This window comes from Eumetopias jubatus, unplaced genomic scaffold (genome assembly GCF_037043125.1).
Source record: "Eumetopias jubatus isolate StellerSeaLion01/CBP00866 unplaced genomic scaffold, mEumJub1_p1.0 scaffold_9, whole genome shotgun sequence".
Classification (NCBI taxonomy): Eukaryota; Metazoa; Chordata; class Mammalia; order Carnivora; family Otariidae; genus Eumetopias; species Eumetopias jubatus.
The window spans coordinates 31,377,934-31,401,762 of record NW_028274815.1 but is presented as its reverse complement, the minus strand read 5'-3'; the positions used below and the strand labels follow the sequence as shown (position 1 = coordinate 31,401,762).

Sequence of the window (23,829 nt, the reverse complement as noted above, 5' to 3'; positions counted from 1 at the left end):
CACGGCGCATTTGCAGCATAGTCCAGGTCAGTCACTTGGACCCTTCCTCCAGGCAAAGAACTCCTAGGCTGCTGTGTGGTCATGACTTCATTCATCAAGCATTCTCACACTGCCTTAGACATAGAAATCCCGTTTTTTTTTTAAATGGAATGTTTCTCAGGACCTATTACCTCCCTGGGGTCAAGAAAAGTCCACATGAATAATAAAATACTGTAGTTTCAAGTTCCGGGAATGTAAAGCTGCTCACATGCATGAATCTGGGCCCCAGAGCCCAAGGGCTGACATTCCCAATACTGAGTGCAGTGTGATGAGTTAGCGCTCCCTGAAAGGGACGGAAGACAGGTCACAAGTGACTACATGGCCAGGAAGCGGTTACAAGCACCACGAGAAAGCAGCACACAGGTCAGGCAAGTTCACGTGAGGGAGAGCACGCCGATGGCCCGGTGGCCGTCACTGTAATGAGTGGCTATGCTGGACATTTTGGAAATTAATAGACGGGTCAGCAGAATCACTAATGGGGTATATTTCCATCAGGAAAACCTTACAGAGATAAGGGGTACTACAGATAACTCTCCTCAGCTTATTTGCTAATTGAAAAAGAAATGGAGATATTCCTGACAGTACATTTAACTCCTTGAAAAAAACAAAACAAAACCAAACCTAGAAAATACAAATGGAAACATCACTGGGAAAAAAAAAAAAGTAACATGGGAAATATTTATTAATGCTATTTTGCTTATTATATAAGTATTTCCATAGGGCCCAGCTCTCTTAGTTACATTCATGTCCAGTCCTACTTATTAGCACTATTAGCACTAGCAGTTTTATTTGCGTGCTATTAGTCTTCTGATTCTTCCTACCAGGACTCACGAGTGCTTATTATATGCCAGGCATGGCACCTGGCACTAGGAATAGAGGCGTGGACGAGACCCACCTAGCCGAGACTCTTGTGGAACAATCACACACATAACAAGGCAACCACAGCCCTGCTCAATGACTTGAAGGAAAAGCACAAAGTACTTTCTTGCCTGGGAGCGTCAAGGAAGTCTTTCCTAAGGAAATGACATTTGTGGTGAGGCTTAAAGGGTGAGTGGGAATAAAGGTGGTGAAGGGGGTGGAGGGTTTGGGTGGGAGTGTTTCTGGAAGAGGCAACAACAGGGCCCGATGGTGTGAGGCAGGGAAGAGCATGGTGCAGAGGTGAGGAGAGTGGAGAACATGCATCAGAGCCGTGAAGGACATGCTACACATTTAGGACTTCCAAGTACGGAAGGAACAGATTGAGGTTTGTTTAATCTGTTGCCTCAGCTGCTATGGAGAGCCAAGAATGACCCGGAGGGAGGAAGAAAGTGGTGGGACCAGCGGGAGGCTCCCACAGCGCAGTTTGGGTGAACTCGGGTGGTTTCCTGTTTGGAGTGGCGGCAGTGGAACGAGAGGGCTGTTGGGTGGCTCATGGCATGTTTTAGAAGAGGAATCCTGAGAACTTGGGGGCTGGGTGGGTGTCTGGGGTGGGGGCTGAGGTAGAAGGAGGGGTCAAGGATGATTCCCAGCGTTCCTAACTGATGAATGAACGTGCTGTTTAGTAGATGAGAAGATGGAGAGGAACAGATCCAAAGGCCTGTGACAAGTTAAGTTTGAGATGTCTGCAAAACATCCAGGTAGAGATGGCACATGGGAAGGTGGACAATCAGGTCTAGAGCTCAGAAGGGAGGTCTAGAGATACAAATTTGAGGACTCCTGGCAGGGAGATAGCATTTGACGTCACGGACAACAGGCTTGTGGGGTAGGGAGGAGGGAAGGTGAGAGGAGAGGGGAGACTGCGGGACCAAGGGCCAAACCTTGGGGGTCATTGATATTTAGCCCTTGTACGAGAGCTCTAAATTTCATGCACGAATATTTGCATGTCACACCAGGTATTAGACTTCATTATCATACTGCAGTCTAATCGTAAATTCTAATAAGAAGGCATAGACACTCAGTTTAAGATGACAGCATGTAACCTAAGTGACATCATTCAGGAGAGATGGGAAAGATGGTAGGGTCCCCATCACCGATATGGAGCAGGCAGCCAGAGGGACAATATCTGTTTTTCTGCCCCCAAAATTACATCAAGTGTCTTCTGTGGGGAAGTGCCGCTACTGAGCCCGTGCTATTGTGCTCAGAACTGACCAACAGAACCCACCAAGGAACCTGAGGGAGAAGGACAACCGACCTCATAGGAAAGCCCGAACCTAGAAGCCATCCGAGACCTACTGCCGGCGGTTGCTAGGAAGGCCCGGGGGAGGCTGGCCAGCCCTGTCTGCAGACGCGGGCCTCCCCGAACCCTGAAGCTCCAGGAAGGTCTTGTTCCCCTTCTCCATCATCCATATTTCCCATGACTGTCCTGAACACCCCCTTCCCTCCAAGCACACAAATCTTCGCTTTTCCACCCCCGTGCCTTTGTTCATGATCTGTGGTGTGCTTCACTCACACCTCCACGTCATCAAAACCCACCTCTGATGCTACTTGATCTCTTCTAGGTGAAAATAATTTCCATCTTCACTATTTCCATAACCAATTATTTGTACCTCTCTTAGCACTTCAGGCTCTCCACCCTGAGCTATAGTTATTTGGATATATAACTTATATTCTAGGCTATAGAGGGCTGTGGGCATGCCTTACATGCTTATATTTGAGATCACAAACATCAGAGCCAGTGTGGCTCCAACAGAGAAGAAGAGGGATGCTTATTTCTGAGGCAGCATTTGTTTTCTTTTTCTTTTGTTTAAATGTAGACTCCATACCCAGTGCAGAGCCCAATGTGGGGCTTGAACTCACGACCCTGAGATCAAGACCTGAGCTGAGATCAAGAGTCGGAGGCTTAACCGACTGAGCCACCTAGGTGCCCCTTGAGGCATTTCTTTTAGCTGTGATTCAGAGGATGATAATGTTTGGTGGTATGAGAAGGGAGAAGGAAAACATTTATTAATTTTCTTTTGTTCCCACAGTACCAATATATGGCTCACAGGAACACAGGCTGGACTGTTAACTCTGAAATTCCTAAAACAGAGTACATCCAGAACCCTGAATTAGTGAACAAAAGGGCAAGAAGCAATACGATAGTTTCTTCTTCATTAGTGGTAGGTGTTCAAAGACTGAGAAAATGCTAATACGTTATTTTTAATCTTCTTCCTGCTAGAGGAGAGCCCTCCCCTGCTGTGAGCTAGGCCTGAAGATGGCAGCCATGTGGACGGTCCTCTCGCTCCAAGGTGGACAGCTTGCCTACTTGTCTGCTGCCTATCACAGCTTCATCGTCATCGGCTCCCCAGAATTAGGCTGTCCTCCTTCCTTCCCTCTGGGGCTTAGCCTGATCCCTTAACAGGCATTAGGATGTTTTAACCACTAGCCCATGATTTGTGTGTCCCTGAAAGATACAGGGAGTCTGCTGGTGAAGGGTTACCTGCAGCAATTTTAAAAACTTCATACTACATGTTAAATCCAAAGTTTTAGTATGGAAGAAAAATCCAGATGTTTCTAAGCTATCTTTGAAGCCAGAAAAGGACTAATAAAATAACAGCCCTCATTGTCACTGTTGGGACTTACCTCTTTGGTAACACAAGGAAGCAACACGGCCAAATTACAAAACTTCATAGCGTCATCTGTTTGTTCAAGATCGATGTAACACTAGAAATGAAAAATAGTCAATATGAAAGGCAAGCACATTTTTATGTAATGGACTCAAAGTGATCTTAAAAGAGTGGTCTTCCTGGGGCGCCTGGGTGGCTCAGTTGGTTAACCATCTGACTCTTGGTTTTGGCTCAAATCATGATCTCAGGGTCATGGGATTGGGCCCCAAGTCGGGCTCCCCGCTCAGTGCAGAGTCGGCTTGAGATTCTTTCTCTCCCTCTGCCCCTCACTCCGCTTGCACTCTCTCTCTCTTTCTCTCAATAAACAAATAAATAAAATATATATATTTTTAAAGATTTTATTTATTCATTTGAGAGAGAGACAGAGACAGAGGGAGCATACAAGCAGGGGGAGAGGCAGAAGGAGAGGGAGAAGCAGGCTCCCCGCTAAGCTGGGAGCCTGACTTGGGGCTCAATCCCAAGACCTGGATATCACGACCTGAACCGAAGGTAGGTGCTCCACCATCTGAGCCACCCAGGCGCCTCAATAAATATTAAAAAAAAAACCCCAAAACAGTGGTCTTCCTCACCTTGGCCAAGAACAAGTAATTGGACTTAGAAAAACCAGGGTGTAGTTCTTCAACCTGATTTTAAGAGAAAACAGAAAAGAGAATAATGGGACAATATTAAAACAACCACCACCATCACCAATAAAGAGGACATATTTCAATAAATCAAATACTAACCAAATTGTCCTAAAAATTTAGGTTGTGTTACATCAGAATCATTTTATCACTTCAAGTATCCTCTGAGTGGAAATAGAGCTTTTGAGATTATCCATTAAAATCAAGTTGTTATTATGTTCATAAAGCTTATGAAACAATGCGATGCTTTGAGATTTTGTGATTCCTTTATACAACCTATCCTTTCTCTTTTTTTTCCTTTCAAGAACAAAAACAATTGGTGATACAGTCTCCCAGGACAAGTCCTATCCAATTCACAATCTATTTAGGAAATGAGGAGAAGTTGACTGGTATCCCATGACAAGCAGCCTCCACTGCATTAATATTTGATTTCTTAGGATTTCAACACATCCTGTGAATTGAATCATATCCGAAGTCCATTGCATCAAGTGTTTTTAAAGCAAATACTGACCCGTGAAACAACCAGTCCAAGTAGCAGACCTATTTGCAGATTTTAATAAGTGGGTATTATGCAGGCACTTTACTCCTCATCTACTAAACTCTTACGCATCAGTTCCCTTTCATATCTCTGGTGAATAAGAATTTTTTTCAGGCTTCTGGCATTGCTACTAGAAAGCACTTCTTAGAACCTAAGTCAGTCTTCAGTCAGAGACATCTTCTGCAGTTGTAAGGGCCTATGCAAATATAAGCTCCCAGTCTGACCCTGGAATCCAACCCAGAGAGATGCAGAACCCAAGAGAAGAAGGTTACTTTAAAAAATTTACAAAGATATGCCTATTTTACAAGATACAAATAATACGGACATTTCCAAAAATAAAAAGTGTAAGTTTCTTTGTTCTAATATCATTCTCAGGGGTAAGCACTATCAACAGTTTGACATGCATCCCACCAGACCTATAACAAGTACACACAAATAAAAAAAATTCGTTTTTGAAAAAAAATTAATATGGGACCATTTCTACATTATTGGTCCAACACTTTTTTCCCACAACATATCACAGATACATTTTTGTGTTAGCATACACAGATCTACCTCATTGTTCTTAAGAGCGATATTTCATACTGCACATATGCCATAATTAAATTAAGAATTCTCTATTAGACATTTTTTTACTCTAATAATGGCTAATGAATATATTTGCTCCTATATGCTTCTGCACATGTGTGATTATGTCTATAGAAGAGATTCCTAGAAATTGAATTGCTGAGTAAAAGGATACATACATTTTAAAGACGGATACTAATGGAGGGAAATCTAAGACCTAGGCACTCCTGTGCTGAGCAGTGCACATCGTTGGTAAAGGACATTTACTCTCTATAAAATCCAAAGGCAAGGGTCCTAGGAGGAGGAGAAGAAAGTCTCTTGGGCTGGGGAGCCAGACTGGGTGTAACTCTTTAGGACCAAATAGATGAACGGTGTGTGGATCTGGCCAAGAACCTGTTACTGAGACTGTAAGGCTGTCAACAAATGGAAGGACATTGTCAAGTCCAGTCCTAGCCAGACCTTGAAAAGCCTAGAGAGCCATCCACAGTGCTGATGGATTCTGGTTCTGTTGCTTCTCTCTTGTCCAGTTATTTCCATCTTAACTCTTTGAGTCTACTAAGTGCATTTCTCAAATCACTCTAATAAGGAAGACCTCAATTAAACTTTGTTCAATTGTACCTTCTTCTATGTCCAACAGTTGCCCAGCTCTTTTCAGATCCTGTCTGGAAAACTTGCTCCAACATATGAGCACAAGCAGCCTCTTATTTTTTTAAAGTTGGCATTTTAATTCTGCATACACACCTTAGCACTTATGTTTAATTAACTATAATAACTATAAATTAGAACATCTCCTTTTGTTTTCATGGTTAAAAAAAAGAAGGCCAAAGGAACATAGGCTACTAATAATACCAACTTCCTAAAATGAAGCAGATTCTGACTTTTTACCAAAGGCCTTACTTGAATTACAAGGAAGGTAGTGTTGCTCAGTAGGATGTTCTAGTTAGGCAGCAGTTTCTAGCTAGGCTCTTAGAACACTCTATAATAATACAAGGTGGAGAATATTGTAGTTGTTAACTTGGTCCTGGCTGTACAAGTTCCCTGGAGGCAGGAGCTGTGTTGATCATTTCTCTATTCCCTACATTTGACACTGTGTTACCAGGTATGTGCTTAATAAACATTACTGAATAAACTAGGATTATTTTAAGAACATCTCATAACCTCAAGCAGCAGCCCTCCATCATATCAGGACACAGATGAAGGCTCTGCAGGTGGTAAAACCACTAAGGGGGATCCTGGGATCATATGTTGCAAACAGCAGGGGGACACCAGGGCCACCGATCCCCCAACATTGCTACAACTCTTATCCTACTACACACACTCAAGGCACTGGGCTCTCAACCATGCCATGGGCTGCACAGGAAGAGCTTTGAGAGCTTTAAAAATGCTGATCAAGCTTTTAAAATACTTCCCTTATGACCCAAGTCCATTCCCAGGTAACTTACCAAAGAAAATTTACAACATGTCTACATGAAAGCTTGCATGTGAATGTTCATAGAAGCTTTATTCATAATAGCCCCAAGAGCCCACTGGACACAACTCTAATGTCTACCAATAGGCAAATGCATAAGCAGACTGTGGTAGAGCCACGAAATGGAATATTACTAGGCAATAAAAAGGAACTGCTGATACACCAATAAAATGAGTGAATCTCAAAACACTGCATTGAGCAAAGGAAGCCAGATAGACATAAAATACAAGCTCTATGATTCCATTTATACAAAATTATAGAATACGCTAAACTAATCTATAGTGACAGAAAGCAGATCAGCGGTTGCCGGGGGCAGAGGGAAGGAAATTGACAGCAAAGGGGCAAAGATAACTCTTGAGGGTGCTGGAATGTTCTATATCTTAAAAACTCTTACATGAGTATATAAATTTGTCCAACTTCAGTGAACTGTATACTTAAAATGGGTGCATTTTATTGTATATAAACTATACCTTAATATATTCAAAGATTCTGAAATAATTAGTCTGGGTGGTGGCCAGGGCTGGCATTTTTTTAAAGCTCTCCAGATGATGCTAATGAATACCCAAAGTTGAGAACCACTGCTGGAGGGAATCATGCCAGAATTTTGGATGAGGTGGGAAGCATGCAATAGTTTGAAAGAATTCCCACAGGGGATTCACAGATGACTCCTGGTCTAAAACCACCTCCCTAGATGCTGTGATGCTGTGGAGGATCAGATTTCACCAGTTCTAAGAGCAAAATAATAGCAGCTAACATTTACTTTTAGTTAGAGTACTTAATGTGCTAGGCTCTGGGCTAAGAAAATTACATGTATTATTTTATGTATTTTCACAAAAACCATATAAAGTAGGTATTATTATGCCTGCTTTACAGATGAAGAATTTAGGATTAGGAGAAATAAAGAAACATGGCTAGGTCATATAGACAGGAAAAGGCTCAGGTCTCAAACTGATTCTAAAGCCAGTGCTCCGGATCACTACAGAACTGAGCTGGATGGCCTGGGGACACATTCCTGGCCCCTGTGAGCCCTCTTTGGAGGGAAAGAGTTGGGGACAGGAGTCTGAGGTCCAAAACCACAACCTCCAGCTGGGACCAAGGGTTGCAGACTCCCCTTGGGTGTGGGAGCCAAGTTCCTTCCCCTCCACCTCCCAGTTTTCTTACATACTCCCCAGCCTTCACCTTTAGCACCCTGGGCTCCTCAGGACTCTTAGCTGTGGCAGCCAGTACAGGGGGAGGCTTTCTTGATGCCTTCACACTCCCTCAACAAACACCACAAAATGCATTTTCAGACAGAATCTAAGTTATGACTGAATGATGAGGTCCCCAAGATGGTTTGCCAGCGTGTTTACAATTTAATGGAGTTAAAATTCTGTGAGCTTTTACTGAGCTTACCAGGTGCTGGGCACTCACTAAGCAATTTCCTTGTATTAACTTATTGAATCTTGACAACACTATGAGTCAGGTACTATTATCTCCATGTCATTGATTAAATTGAGAGAGAGAGGTTAAGAAACTTGTCCAATGCTTTAACACCCCCCCCTCACTGAAATGGACAGATCATCTAAGCAAAAGATCAACAAGGAAATAAAGGCTTTAAATGACACACTGGACCAAATGGACTTCACAGATGTATTCAGAACATTCCATCCCAAAGCAAGAGAATACACATTCTTCTCTAGTGCCCATGGAACATTCTTCAGAATAGATCACACCCTAGGTCACAAATCAGGTCTCGACCGGTACCAAAAGATTGGAATCATTCCCTGCATATTTTCAGACCACAATGCTTTGAAACTAGAACTCAGTCACAAGAGGAAAGTCGGAAAGAACTCAGATACAGGGAGGCTAAAGAGCATCCTACTAAAGAATGAATGGGTCAACCAGGAAATTCAAGAAAAATTAAAAAAATTCACGGAAACAAATGAAAATGAAAACACAACTGTTCAAAATCTTTGGGATGCAGCAAAGGCGGTCCTAAGAGGAAAGTATATAGCAATACAAGCGTTTCTCAAGAAACAAGAAAGCTCTCAAATACACAATCTAACCCTACACCTAAAGGAGCTGGAGAGAGAACAGCAAATAAAGCCTAAACCCAGCAGGAGAAGAGAAATAATAAAGATCAGAGCAGAAATCAATGAAATAGAAACCAAAAGAACAGTAGAACAGATCAACACAAGTAGGAGCTGGTTCTTTGAAAGAATTAACAAGATTGATAAAACCCTGGCCAGGCTTATCAAAAAGAAAAGAGAAACGACCCAAATAAATAAAATCATGAATGAAAGAGGAGAGATCACAAACAACACCAAAGAAATACAAACAATTATAAGAACATATTATGAGCAACTATATGCCAGCCAATTAGATAATCTGGAAGAAACGGATGCATTCCTAGAGATGTATAAACTGCCAAAACTGAACCAGGAAGAAACAGAAAACCTGAACAGACCCTAACCACTAAGGAAATTGAAGCAGTCATCAAAAATCTCCCAATAAACAAGAGCCCAGGGCCAGATGGCTTCCCAGGGGAATTCTACCAACATTTAAAGAAGAATTAATACCTATTCTTCTGAAACTGTTCCAAAAAATAGAAATGGAAGGAAAACTTCCAAACTCATTTTATGAGGCCAGAATTACCTTGATCCCCAAACCAGACAAAGACCCCATCAAAAAGGAGAATTACAGACCAATATCCCTGATGAACATGGATGTGAAAATTCTCACCAAAATACTAGCCAATAGGATACAACAGTACATTAAAAGGATTATTCACCATGACCAAGTGAGATTTATTCCTGGGCTGCAAGGTTGGTTCAACATCCACAAATCAATGTGATACATTAATAAAAGAAAGAAGAAGGACCATATGATCCTCTCAATAGATGCAGAAAAAGCATTTGACAAAGTACAGCATCCTTTCTTGATTAAAACTCTTCACAGTGTAGGGATAGAGGGTATATACCTCAATTATCATAAAAGCCATCTATGAAAAATCCACAGCGAATATCACTCTCAGTGGGGAAAAACTGAGAGCTTTCCCTCTAAGGTCAGGAACACGGCAGGGATGTCCACTATCACCACTGCTATTCAACATAGTATTAGAAGTCCTAGCCTCAGCAATCAGACAACAAAAAGAAACAAAAGGCATCTGAATCAGCAAAGGAGAAGTCAAACTCTCACTCTTTGCAGATGATATGATACTTTATGCGGAAAACCCAAAAGACTCCACCCCAAAACTGCTAGAATTCATACAGAAATTCAGTAAAGTGGCAGGATATCAAATCAATGCACAGAAATCAGTTGCATTTCTATACACCAACAACAAGACAGAAGAAAGGGAAATTAGAGTCAATCCCATTTACAATTGCACCCCAAACCATAAGATACCTAGGAATAAAGCTAACCAAAGAGGCAAAGAATCTGTACTCAGAAACTATAGAATACTCATGAAAGAAATTGAGGAAGACACAAAGAAATGGAAAAACATTCCATGCTCATGGATTGGAAGAACAAATATCATGAAGATGTCAATGCTACCTAGAGCAATCTACACATTTAATGCAATCCCCATCAAAATACCATCCACTTTTTTCAAAGAAATGGAACAAATAATCCTAAAGTTTGTATGGAACCAGAAAAGACCCCAAATAGCCAGAGGAATGTTGAAAAAGAAAAGCAAAGCAAAGCTTGTGGCATCACAATTCCGGACTTCAAGCTCTATTACCAAGCTGTAATCATCAAAACAGTATGGTACTGGCACAAAAACAGACACATAGATCAATGGAACAGAATAGAGAGCCCAGAAATGGATCCTCAACTCTATGGTCAACTAATCTTCGACAAAGCAGGAAAGAATGTCCAATGGAAAAAAGACAGTCTCTTCAACAAATGGTGTTGGGAAAATTGGACAGTCACATGCAGAAGAATGAAAATGGACCATTTCCTTACACCACACACAAGAATAGACTCAAAATGGATGAAACACCTAAACGTGAGACAGGAATCCATCTAAATCCTTGAGGAGAACACAGGCAGCAACCTCTTCGACCTCAGCCGCAGCAACTTCTTCCTAGACATATCACCAAAGGCAAGGGAAGCAAGGGCAAAAATGAACTACTGGGACTTCATCAAGATAAAAAGCTTTTGCACAGCAAAGGAAACAGTCCACAAAACCAAAAGACAACCAACAGAATGGGAGAAGATATTTGCAAATGACATATCAGATAAAGGGCTACTATCCAAAATCTATAAAGAACTTATCGAACTCAACACCCAAAGAACAAATAATCCAATCAAGAAATGGGCAGAAGATAGGAACACACATTTCTGCAAAGAAGACATCCAAATGGCCAACAGACACATGAAAAAGTGATTAACATTGCTCGGCATCAGAAAAATCTAAATCAAAACCTCAATGAGATACCACCTCACACCAGTCAGAATGGCTAAAATTAACAAGTCAGGAAATGACAGATGTTGGCGAGGATGCAGAGAAAGGGGAACCCTCCTACACTGTTGGTGGGAATGCAAGCTGGTGCAGCCACTCTGGAAAACAATATGGAGGTTCCTCAAAAAGTTGAAAATAGAGCTACCCTATGACCTGGCAATTGCTCTACTGGGTATTTACCCCAAAGATACAAATGTAGTGATCTGAAGGGGTACGTGCACCCCAATGTTTATAGCAGCAATGTCCACAATATCCAACCTATGGAAAGGGTCAAGATGTCCATCAACAGATGAATGGATAAAGAAGATGTGGTATATATATACAATGGAATATTATGCAGCCATCAAAAAGCCCCGAAATCTTGCCATTTGCAATGACGTGGACGGAACTAGAGGGTGTTATGCTAAGCAAAACAAGTCAATCAGAGAAAGACAAGTATCGTATGATCTCACTAATATGAGGAATTCTTAATCTCAGGAAACAAACTGGGTTACTAGATTGGTGGGGGGATGGGAGGGATGGGGTGGCTGGGTGATGGACATTGGGGAGGGTATGTGCTATGGTGAGCGCTGTGAATTGTGTAAAGACTGATGAATCACAGACCTGTACCTCTGAAACAAATGATACATTATATGTTTAAAAAAAAAAAAAGAAGATAGTAGGAAGGGAAAAATGAAGGGGGGGAAACCAGAGGGGGAGACGAACTATGAGAGACTATGGATTCTGAGAAATAAACGAGGGTTTTAGAGGGGTGGGGGTGGGGGGATGGGTTAGCCTGGTGATGGGTATTAAGGAGGGCATGTACTGAATGGAGCACCGGGTGTTATTAACATAACATAATAAAATAAAATTAAAAAAAAAAAGAAACTTGTCCAACATTAATCAGTTGGTAAGCAGTAGAACTGAGATTTAACCAGGTGGTCTGGTCCTAGCGGTTGCGATCCTTACCTCTACAATATTGGGCCTCTGATAATTTTTTATTTTATCTGGCTAATATTTCAGGTACATTAGCACCTTCTGTGCTTCTGAACTTCTGTGTAACATCCTGAAAACCTGAGCTCCCATTTATAACTGATACTATGAAGAAATGAGTTTCAAGTCCAAATGACATTTTTCGTAATTAGCTTAGCACCATCTATGAACTATCTTAAATATACCATGATCTATATTCTTATAAAATGTAAAATAAAAGAACTAATTCTCAGTGGTAGATAAAAGGTGAAGAAATGGTGATGATACAGTCTTAGACTACTTGCATATCTTCGGTCAGCTGTTGTGTGACACTAGAAAAAATTAAGTTCCTGAGGTCTTGATTTCCTTTTTATAAAATAAAAAAGATCACGTTAAATAAAAAATAAGACACGTCTGGCCCCTGTGCTTTTATACCGTGCAATCTTTTCCATTGGGCTCATGCTTGATCTCAGAACAATTATTTTTTCCACAGGGCATTGTAGGTAGCCACTAACCATTCAATCGTTCAGAAATGGAAAGTGCAATGAAACCTATTTCCACTCTTAGAATATATGTTCTTTAAATTCCCTCTCAGTTCTACAAAATCAAACCCTAAGATACAACAAAAAAGTATGAGCATGTATAATATGTTGGACAATACAGTTTAGAGCCTGATTTTGTCTATAGCATTACAAAAAAGACATCTTAGTGTCTATAAGATTCTATAATTGCTTGCAGAGAAAGATAAAGGGATTAGCCCACCAGGAAGTTGATTATATGCACATACACATTATTACTGTTTAGAGTTTTATTAGCCTAGCGATTATACATTTTAAGACAGGAATGAAAATACTGGTTTGGTCTGATGCCCCATGTTCCATAGAACCATCTGCAACTTATGGAATGGCTTTTAAAATATAACTTTCCCGGGGTGCCTGGGTGGCTCAGTCGTTAAGCGGCTGCCTTGGGCTCAGGTCATGATCCCAGGGTCCTGGGATTGAGCCCCGCATCGGGCTCCCTGCTCCGTGGGAAGCCTGCTTCTCCCTCTCCCACTCCCCCTGCTTGTGTTTCCTTTCTTGCTGTCTCTTCTCTGTCAAATAGATAAAAATCTTAAAAAAAAAAAAATATAACTCTCCCTTTTGCTATCTTTTAGTTCTTCAAGATCAAACTGCTTCTATATTAGGCTAATTGGGAGTATTGGGGAACAAGTCTAATAATCAGGGCATGAATGCTTTTGCACATACTCACACGACCTGGAGGGCTGCTCTTGGATTTGGTAGCAAGGGCTGTGCACCTAGGAGCTAGGGCATAACCAGTTGCTCTGGGAAGCAGTCTGGACACGCCAAAACTAGGATTCAACCCAGGGCTTCCATTCGAGATCTACACACGGAGAAGGGTAGGAGGGATTGGTGCAGGTAGTAGCCAGTTAGATACTAAAATAACAGAGAGACAAAATATACCTTAAGGAAATTTTGCAAAGCTTCTTCTACAGTTGAGGATGGTATTTTTCCAAACAGAGTAGCAGCCATTTTTTTCTCAATCCAGCTCAGTTTCGAGACCTGCAAACATGGAGGCGACATCACCTTTTGAAAGAATCATCTCTCCTCAATTAGACGTGTGTGTGTGTGTAGGTGTATATGTATGTATATGCATAGAATATATAAATATAAACATATCCATATATAACATACATGACAGAGATCATCTTTATGGTATTATTTTACCTTCCCTTTTTTATAGTTCTAACAAACTATGAGCTCTAAAAGCACTGATTACCAAATCAATTTGAAATACTCATGATAAGATTTGTGTTCAATCACAGAAAGGGATGGGGAATAATACTGATCCTGTTTGTTTATGTGATTCAAGATTCTGAGATGACCACACAGTATTTCTTTGCACAGAGTTTCTTTGCACAGAGTGGAGGAGACCCCAACTTTGCTTCCTTCCTGCCAACCTTACCCAGAACACAGCATCTCAGAAGTGTAAATAGAAGAAGGATCCTTAACCCAGAGGGAGTATAGAGTGAGGGCCCAGTATACATATTTACAATCCAGGAGAAAATTTTTTTAACCAGCAACCACCAAAATTAAATTTCATATTATCATTTATTTTTTTGCTTCCTTTTCCCCCCATTTTAATACCAGTATAGTTAACATACAGTGTTTTATTCTTTTCAGGTGTACGATATAGTGACTCAACAATTCCATATATTACTCAGTGCCCTACAAGAGAAGTGTACTCTTCATCCCCTCCATCTAATTCACCCACCTCACCTCTGAAAACTATCTATTTATTCTCTGTAGTTAAGAGTCTGCTTTTTGGTTTGTCTCTTTTTAGTTCCCTTGTTCATTTGTTTTGTTTTGTTTCTTAAATTCCACCTATGAGTGAAATCATATGGTATTTGTCTTTCTCTGATTTATTTCACTTAGCATTATAGTCTAGGTCCATCCACGTTGCTGCAAATAGCAAAATTTCATTCTTTTTTATGGTTGAAAAATATTCCATTATGTGGTATAATATACCACTTCTTTATTCATCTATTGATGGACACTTAGGTAGCTTCCATAATTTGGCTATTGAAAATACACTACAATAAACATTGAGGTGCATGTATCCCTTTGAATTAAAGTTTTTGTATTCTTTGGGTACTTAGTAGTGCAATTACTGGATCATAGGGTAGTTCTATTTTTAATTTTTTGAGGGACCTCTGTACTATCTTCACAGTGTCTGCACCAGTTTGCATTCCCACCAATAGTGCATGAGGGCACCTACTTCTCTACATCCTCGCCAACACTTGTTATTTCTTGTGTTTTTGATTTTAGCCATTCTAATAGATGTGAGATATCTCACAATGAGAGATGAGATATCTCATTGTGATTTTGATTTGTATTTCCCTGATGATGAGTGATGTTGAGCATCTTTCCAAATGTGTCTGTTGTCCATCTGTATTTCTTCTTCTTTTTTTTAAGATTTTATTTACTTATTTGACAGAGAGATAGTGAGAACAGGAGCACAAGCAGGGGGAGTGGGAGAGGGAGAAGCAGGCTCCTCACCGCACAGGGAGCCCAATGTGGGGCTTGATCCCAGGGCTCCGGGACCATTACCTGAGCCGAAGGCAGATGCTTAATGACTGAGCCACCCAGGCGCCCCGGGCCATCTGTATTTCTTCTTTGGAGACATGTCTTTTCATGTCTTCTGCTCATTTTAAATTGGATTATTTGGTTTTGAGTGTTGGGTTGTATCAGTTCTTTATGTATTTTAGACATGAACCCTTTATTGGATATGTTATTTGCAAATACCTTCCCCATTCAGTAGATTGTCTTTTAGTTTTGTTGGTTGTTTCCTTCCCTATGCAGAAACTTTTTATTTTGATGTAGACCCAATAGTTTATTTTTGCTTCTGTTTTCTTTGCCTCAGGAGACACATCTAGAAAGATATTGTTATGACCAATGTCAGAGAAATTACTATCTGTGCTCCCCGCTAGGATTTTTATGGTTTCAGGCCTCACATTTAGGTCTTTAGTCCATTTTGAGTTTTTGTGGTATATGATGTAAGAAAGTGGTCCAGTTTCATTCTTTTGCATATAGCTGTTCAGTTTTCCCAATATCATTTGTTGAAGAGACTATCTTTTTCCCATTGTATATTCTTGTCTCCTTTGTCGAAGATTAATTGACCAAGTAATTGTGGGTTTGCTTCTGGGCTTTCTATTCTGTTCTATTGATCTACGCATCTATTTTTTGTGTGAGTAACATACTGTTTTGATTAATACAGCTTTGTAATATAACTTGAAACCTGGAATTGTGATACTGCCAATTTTGTTTTCCTTTTTCAAGATTGCTTTGGCTATTTGGGTGGTTCCATACAAATTTTAGGATTGTTTGTTCTAGTTTTGTGAAAAATACTGTTGGTGCTTTGCTAGGGATTGCATTAAGTCTATAGATTGCTTTGGGTAGTATAGACAGTTTGACAGTATTTGTTCTTTCAATCTATAAGCATGGAATGTCTTCCTATTTCTTTGGGTCATCTTTAATTTCTTTCATCAATTTTTTATAGTTTCCAGAGTACAGGTCTTTTTACCTCTTTGGTTAAGTTTATTCTTAGGTATTTTATTATTTTTATGATTATAAATGGGATTGTTTTCTTAATTTCTCTTTCTGCTTTTTAGAAATGCAACAGATTTCTGTACATGGGGATTTTGTATCCTGTGATACAATTTTGTATCCTATGATACAACTCATTTATGAGTTTTAGTAGTTTTTTGGTGGAGTCCTTAGGGTTTTCTATATATAGTATCATCTCATCTGTGAATAGTGAAATTTTTTACTTCTTCCTTACCAATTTGGAAGTCTTTTATTTCTTCCCCTTATCTGATTGCTGTGACTAGGACTTACAGTACTATGTTGAATAAAGGTAGTGAGAATGGGCATCCCTGTCTTGTTCCTGATCTTAGGGGAAAAGCTCTGTTTTTCACCATTGAGTATAAAACATTAGCTGTGGATTTTTCATATAAGGCCTTTATTATGTTGAGGTATGCTCCCTCTAAACCAACTTTGTTGAGGGTTTTTATCATGAATGGATGTTGTACTCTGTCAAATGCTTTTACTGCATCTATTGAAATGATCATATGGTTTTTATCCTTTCTCTTTATAATGTGATGTATCACACTGATTGATTTGCAAATACTGAACCACCTTGCATTCCAGGAATAAATTCCATTGATCATGGTGAATGATTTTTTGAATGTATTGTTGGATTAGCCTTGCTAATATTTTGTTGAGGATTTTTGCATCTATGTTCATCAGAGATATTGGCCTGTAGTTCTTTTTTGTTGTTGTGTCTTTAACTGGTTTTGGAATCAGGATAATGCTGACCTATTAGAACGAACTGGGAAGTTTTCCTTCCTATGCTATTTTTTAGAAAAGTTTGAGAAGAACAGGTATTAGCTCTTCTTTAAATATATGATAGAATTCACCTGTGAAGACATCTGGACTTTTTTGTTGGGAGTTTTTTGATTACTGATTCAATTTCATTGCTGGTAATTGGTCTGTTCAAATTTTCTATTTCTTCCTGTTTCAGTTTCGGTAAGTTTTATGTTTCTAGGAATTTATCCATCTCTTCTAGGTTGTCCAGTTTGTTGGCATATAATTTTTCACAATATTCTCTTATAATTCTTTGTCTTTCTGTGGGGTCAGCTGTTATTTCTCCTCTTTTTGTTTCTGATTTTGTTTATTTGAGTCCTTTTTTTTTTTTTTTGGATGAGTCTGGCTAGAGATTTATCAATTTTGTTTATCTGTTCAAAGAAACAATCCATGATTTCATTGATCCATTCTATTTTTTTTTTTTTAGTCTCAATATCCTTTATTTCTGCTCTAATCATTATTTCCTTCCTTCTGCTGTATTTGGGTTTTGTTCTTCTTTTTTCTAGCTCTTTTAGGTGTAAGCTTCAGTTGTTTGAGAGTTTTCTTGCTTCTGGAGGTAGGCCTGTGTTGCTATACACTTCCTCTTAGAATCAGTTTTGCTGCGTCTCAAAGATTTTGGATCATTGTGTTTTCATTTTCATTTGTCTCCATGTATTTTTTTATTTCTTCTTTGATTTCTTGGTTGATCCATTCACTGTTTAGTAGCATGTTATTTAACCTCCATATAGATGTGGTCTTTTCAGATTTTTTCTTTTAAGCCTAAACAATGTATATTTAAGCCCCAGACTCATGTGAGGTTGGGTCAATGGTTTTGAAGCCTGAGGGGTCTTCTACCTTAATGAAGACTCAGATTCTTAATATTTAAAACTGGCATAATAAAAACTGCTTACAGGGATGTTTTAAGGATTTGACACACATTTGATACATAGCAGGTGTTCAATAAAAGAGCTTCCTTCTCCATTCCTAATCCTCAAACCTCCATTAAAAAGCTTCTTCTTTTGCTTATGCTAATTTTCTCATTCAGAAATAGCATTTCTCTTCAGCATAATTTTTCATGCATCTCTTAAGGTAGATTTTCACATTCTGTTAATTCTCTATAAACTAATGTCATTTAAGACACTGGATCTTAGACTCGCTAGCTGCCTTGATTTATTTCTGTATGTTTCATGTGCCTTTCTAAATTCAGTTCTTTGAAGACAAGAACAGTGGGCACATAATTTATGCTCAACACACTGATAATTGAAAAAGTCCTCTCACAAGACAAAGAGTAGTACACATGTGGGTAGGTGGCTGATCACCAACTAAGAGCACAAAGGGGACATGTGATTGCTGCCAGGGGAAACAGAGCGGTCAGGGGAAAAATACAGATGTGTGTGTGTGTGTGTGTGTGTGTGTGTGTGTGTGTGTGTAATCATATACTGTATGTAACACAGTATATAAACAAATCAATCATAAACTCATAAAATATGTACTGATTTTATCATTTTCCTTACAGTAGGCACTAGGTAAAACACTTAAAGAATAAGTCACTGGAAATATATCCCATAATCATAGTATATTTAAATAAGATTTATAGATCAAAACATTCAACTTACAGTATAACAGTATCTTCCTTTGAGGTAATACAAAAAGGGTTCTTCAGGTAAAAATTGGATTGCTTTATCTAGATGTTCCTGAAAAAAAAATCCAAAACAAATACCATCACTCAGATTTCAGGTGGTGTTGCATGGAAGTGTGCCTAGTAAGTTCAAAGGGGCTTTACAGTGTTGTTTGGTTCTCCTCCTCAATCCCTATCACTAATACAAGTAAGTCTTACAAATAATTCAATTATCAGGAATGACTGCTCACAACTAGAACCAGACTGTGACTATGATTTAATTAAACTATGGATAATTTAAAGCCAAATGTCACTATAAAAATAGAAAACATCCAAGTGACGTTTTTGTCTTCCCATTCCTTGCCTAGCTAATACTTACTATTAGGAAGCATGTTTGCAAATATCAAATGATGGGGATATAATGGGGGAAAGAATAACAGAGCTAGGTGGTGGAGGAATGTACTCCCCTGACATTATTATGATGGTTATAGGGAGCTGGAAGACAAACTCTGACCATTTATATTGAGCTATCAAAGCTAGAGGCACATTATAAATGACGTACATGTACATTATTTATTTTATTCACTTATCATGTTAAGTTTAAGCCTTAGATTGGATTCTATTCCTCCCACTAAATCAATATGCAAGAAATGTTAACTAATTAGTCCCAGTCATGTTGATGATATTGGTGAGTTCGACCAAAAGACTAATCCTCAGTCTTTGAAAAAGTAATACTCATCTACTATGTGACTTCTTTTAAGATCCAGAATAATAATAATCCTCGATCTCCCAAATAGTTTCATTCTTTTTTGCGCAGTACGATGAAAAAACTGTCACTTCATTTAAATAAAAAAGATAAATTCCTTAAGATTAATTCATTGAATAATTTGATTTATATCTTTTAAGGGAACATATAGCTACATTAAAATATTTTTAATATCAAGAAATACCTTGAAGCGATGTCCATAGTTGATTTTGTTTTGTAAGCCCTCAAACTCAGATACATAGCCACATAAAACCGCATACCTGAAAAGGGTAAAAACAGTGGATAGCGTGTGAACTTTTAATCAAATACCACCAAATGTAATATTTTATTTTATTTTTTTAAAAGATTTTATTTATTTATTTGTCTGAGACAGAGACAGTGAGAGAGGGAACACAAGCAAGGGGAGTGGGAGAGGGAGAAGCAGGCTTCCCGCCGAGCAGGGAGCCCGATGCTGGGCTCGATCCCAGGACCCTGGGATCATGACCTGAGCCGAAGGCAGACGCTTAATGACTGAGCCACCCAGGTGCCCCCAAATGTAACATTTTAAAAATATCTCTAAAGCATTCATTAATATTTGAGAGAAGTAGTCATATAGATGCAAGTGCCCTAAAAATAAAAAATACCTCACATGAACATGAAGCCAGTTTCCTCACCTATAACTGGGGAGACTAACACCAACTATCTCATATGTATGTCGTGAGGGCAAAACACCCAAAACACATAATTGTTTAGACTACTACCCGGCACATAGTGAGTTCCAAGAAATATGAGCTTCTGCTATCACCATCATCAACAGCAAAGTCACAAAGAGGCTCTCTGAAAAAGTCTAGTCACACAAGTAATAAATTGAAAAATACATTGTATCATCATATCCCTGTTCCTCCTTAATAAAAAGAAAAAGAAAAATTTCACAGCCTCCCTTAATGTCATTAGAAAACAAAAATAAATATCATGACTAAAACAATGTCAAAGGTAATTTCAGAATACACTTTTCCAAAAAATTCCTCATGACCTTCAATCCTTCCTTGGAAACACTGCATACTAGAATAGCGCATCCCATTGTTTACTTTTTTTCCCCCACTGGGAATACAAAAGTTACATCAATAATTATCTAACATAAATTGGGTGCAATATTTGTTCAGCAATTTGCTCTCTCCAAAATCTGGGGATATATTACTTTTTATATCCAGAATGTTTCTATCTGTGCAAAATCTCCAGAGTATTTCAGAGTGTTTCTGTCTGAGGCAAAATATTCATTTACCTAAATATTTCAAGAGTATTAATTTTTACTTGCATTATCATGACTGAAATGAAAGATGTAATTTTGGATATTTATCTCAATCATTTCTGTGGATAAGCATCTTTCAAGCACAAAAATGAAGTCAACGATTTTCTTAATTTGGAACAGTAAGACCCTTCCTGAACACAAAAGATCACATAATTCACACAACTTACGGCAACCAATAAAATAGTCACTTTTCAGTTATGACTTGTTTGACCTCTGAATTTTCAGTTTCTATATAATTAACCAAATCTGCTACAGTAGAAACATGAATGGTGACTAAATCAGCCTATCAAAATTGATCTGAGAACTTAACTAGATTAAGAGATACTACTACTCACAAATTCCATAATCAGACTACATTACACATACATCTCTGCACCCACCAGAGATCGAGCATGTAGGAAAAGATTACTGGAAAAAGACTCATGAGTTTCCTTGTAAAGCTGCTATTGTCACCTCCAGCCTCACCATGTTCTTTTGAAATGCTCTCTGTCATCTTGTTCTATCATTCCTCCTGGGGAGTTCCAGAAAGTAGAGCAAAATTCCATGCAACTACTTCCCCAACTTCTCCCATTTTTGTTTATGGGCATTATCATTTTCCGACGCATTTGGACTTACATCCTTAGGTCGCTTTTTAAAAAAATAAGCTTTTATTTTAAAATAGTCTGAGATTGCAAAGATGGTACAGAGAGTTCCCATATACCCATATTGGGTTTTCTCTACTCTTTACATCTTACATTACTAGAGTACATTTATCACAAGGGTACCGACACTGTCAAACAATACTGATACATAATTTTTACAATGTACCAATATTGATATATTATTATTAACTAAACTCCATGCTTTATTCAAATTCTTGTCTGTTTTTCCCTAAGTTAAATGTTGACACTTTTCTCTCCATCCCTCCTTCCACATTTACCCCTATTAATTCACACATGTGAAAATCTTTTGAATTACTATTGTCATTCGTCATACATCCTCTTCCTCTTAGTTCTCTGTTACTTGCAACTTTTATAAACGTATCTATTATATATTTACCCACTGACAAAATCACGGAACACTCTAGTGTCTAAGATACAGATCTGAAACCCCAGAATCACCTCCAGCTTGACAATGATGTTGCCAACAGTTATTCTGTTGAATAGCTGAGGCTTGAACCCTTCTCTCTATGTGGCTAACCCAGAGGCTTGCCCACATTTTTACATCTTGTCCACAAGAATGTTATTGGTAAACGTACATGAATGCCTTGCTTAAGTCCAGATATACTCGCTCAATTTCCCTACTCTACATGCTGGCAAAGAAATAAAAAAACAAATCTAAATGTCACATTTTTAGAAAAATCTGTCAGATCTATTTGAACTTTCTAATCCAGAGATTTATAGAACAACCCAAATATCTGTGCTGGAATCAAAATAAAAGAACGTTTGTTCGCTGCTCTAGAGCGGTGGGATCCATCATCTACTGATGCTAAACGTCAGCATCAGAATGACTTCGTGCGCAGCGTTAGACATGGACACTGCTCTGTCAGCAAACTCTCTTCAAGCTACTCTGAGTGAGGACAAAAGGGGAAAAAAAACCCTAGGACTTATGAATACCATCATATGAAATATGAGTATTTCCCTTATAAATAATCAGTCTTAATGCTTTTCATAATCTTTTTTGAAGTCTGTTTCTTTCTTTTTTTTTTCTCTGAGCTGAGATCAAGAATCGGATGCTTAACCAACTGAGCCACCCAGGCACTCCTTTAAGTCTGTTTCTTTAAAGTCTAAAATATTGTCTATCTTCCTACATACCCTAAGTTCAAAATTCATCTGACCACTTTTTCTCAAAGGATCATCACTTCTTTTCTGGCAATCAGTTCCACTTATGTCTGTGTGTCTGTGGGTTTTTGTTCTTTTATGCTGTTCATCTTTAAACACGTAATTTAAAATTTTATTTTGTGAACCATCTCAAGTTGACGGGAACTCTGAAGAACGTTAATTCACAATACGGTCTATTACCTCCACCTAGAGGTCATTCTCACCATACAGGCTTTGACAAAAATTGCAATGTTCTTTGCATTGATATTGAATATATCTTTTTTTTTTTAAGATTTTATTTATTTGACAGAGAGAGACAACGAGAGCAGGAACACAAGCAGGGGGAGTGGGAGAGGGAGAAGCAGGCTTCCTGCCGAGCAGGGAGCCCGATGTGGGACTCGATTCCAGGACCCTGGGATCATGACCTGAGCTGAAGGCAGAGGCTTAACGACTGAGCCACCCAGGCGTCCCGATATTGAATATATCTTTAATAAATGACCAACATTCTTGTTTTAACAACTACTAAAATAAACCCATCAGTTTCCCTGCATACTTCTGATTCAGCACAAATGCTATTTATACTGTGAGAAAGCAGTAGAAAAATAATGTAATAGAAAAATACTGAGTAAGAATAAAAGGTCTGGTTTTTGTTTTTCTATTTATTGTGTGACTCTTGCATACTAGTCAGCATATTCCCCCCACACACTCCCTAGACACACTACCTTATCTATAAAATGGAAACAGGTTGTTCTGTGACTCATGTGCTGTAAGTCATGTGGATATAATTTGTGAACAGTAGAGCACAACAAATATGTAAGACATTATTTGTAATTAAGGTCAGGCCTATTGTGCTAACAAACTGTAAATCCACAGTGACTTTACTCTCTTGGTTCTAGAAGTATTTTAGGCTGGGTACAACAAAAACAACAGAATTTGTAGCAAACATTTTAGGCTTTGGGGTCAGATAGTCAAGGTTGCAACTATTCAACCTCATTGTTATGCACAAATGCACAGGTGTGGCTGGGCACCAATCAAACTATTTACAAAAATAGGCAGTTGGCCCTGGGCTGTAGTTTGTCATTTATGCTGAATGAATGAGAAAATGTCTTAACATCCTGAAAAAGACTTTTTAATGATATTTTACTACAATTAATCATGGAATCAGTTAAGCTAAATTTTAACCACTGCCTCTCAAAGTCAAAGTTTTAATTTCTCTTTTATCATTACCCTAAACCTCCACTAT

At 38.8% G+C, this 23,829-nt stretch overlaps 1 protein-coding gene across 1 annotated transcript in view; it reads right to left on the bottom strand.

The window, feature by feature from the left end:
- LOC114219643 (regulator of microtubule dynamics protein 2) overlaps positions 1 to 23,829 on the bottom strand; it is a 75,196-nt gene that overhangs the window by 6,824 nt on the left and 44,543 nt on the right. The window contains exons 6-10 of the mRNA XM_028117181.2: positions 19,684 to 19,759; positions 18,732 to 18,809; positions 13,675 to 13,773; positions 4,193 to 4,246; positions 3,580 to 3,660 (exon numbers count right to left, since the gene is read on the bottom strand). Coding sequence (XP_027972982.1) covers positions 3,580 to 3,660; positions 4,193 to 4,246; positions 13,675 to 13,773; positions 18,732 to 18,809; positions 19,684 to 19,759 — 388 coding nt within the window. The remainder of the gene's footprint in view (positions 1 to 3,579; positions 3,661 to 4,192; positions 4,247 to 13,674; positions 13,774 to 18,731; positions 18,810 to 19,683; positions 19,760 to 23,829) is intronic.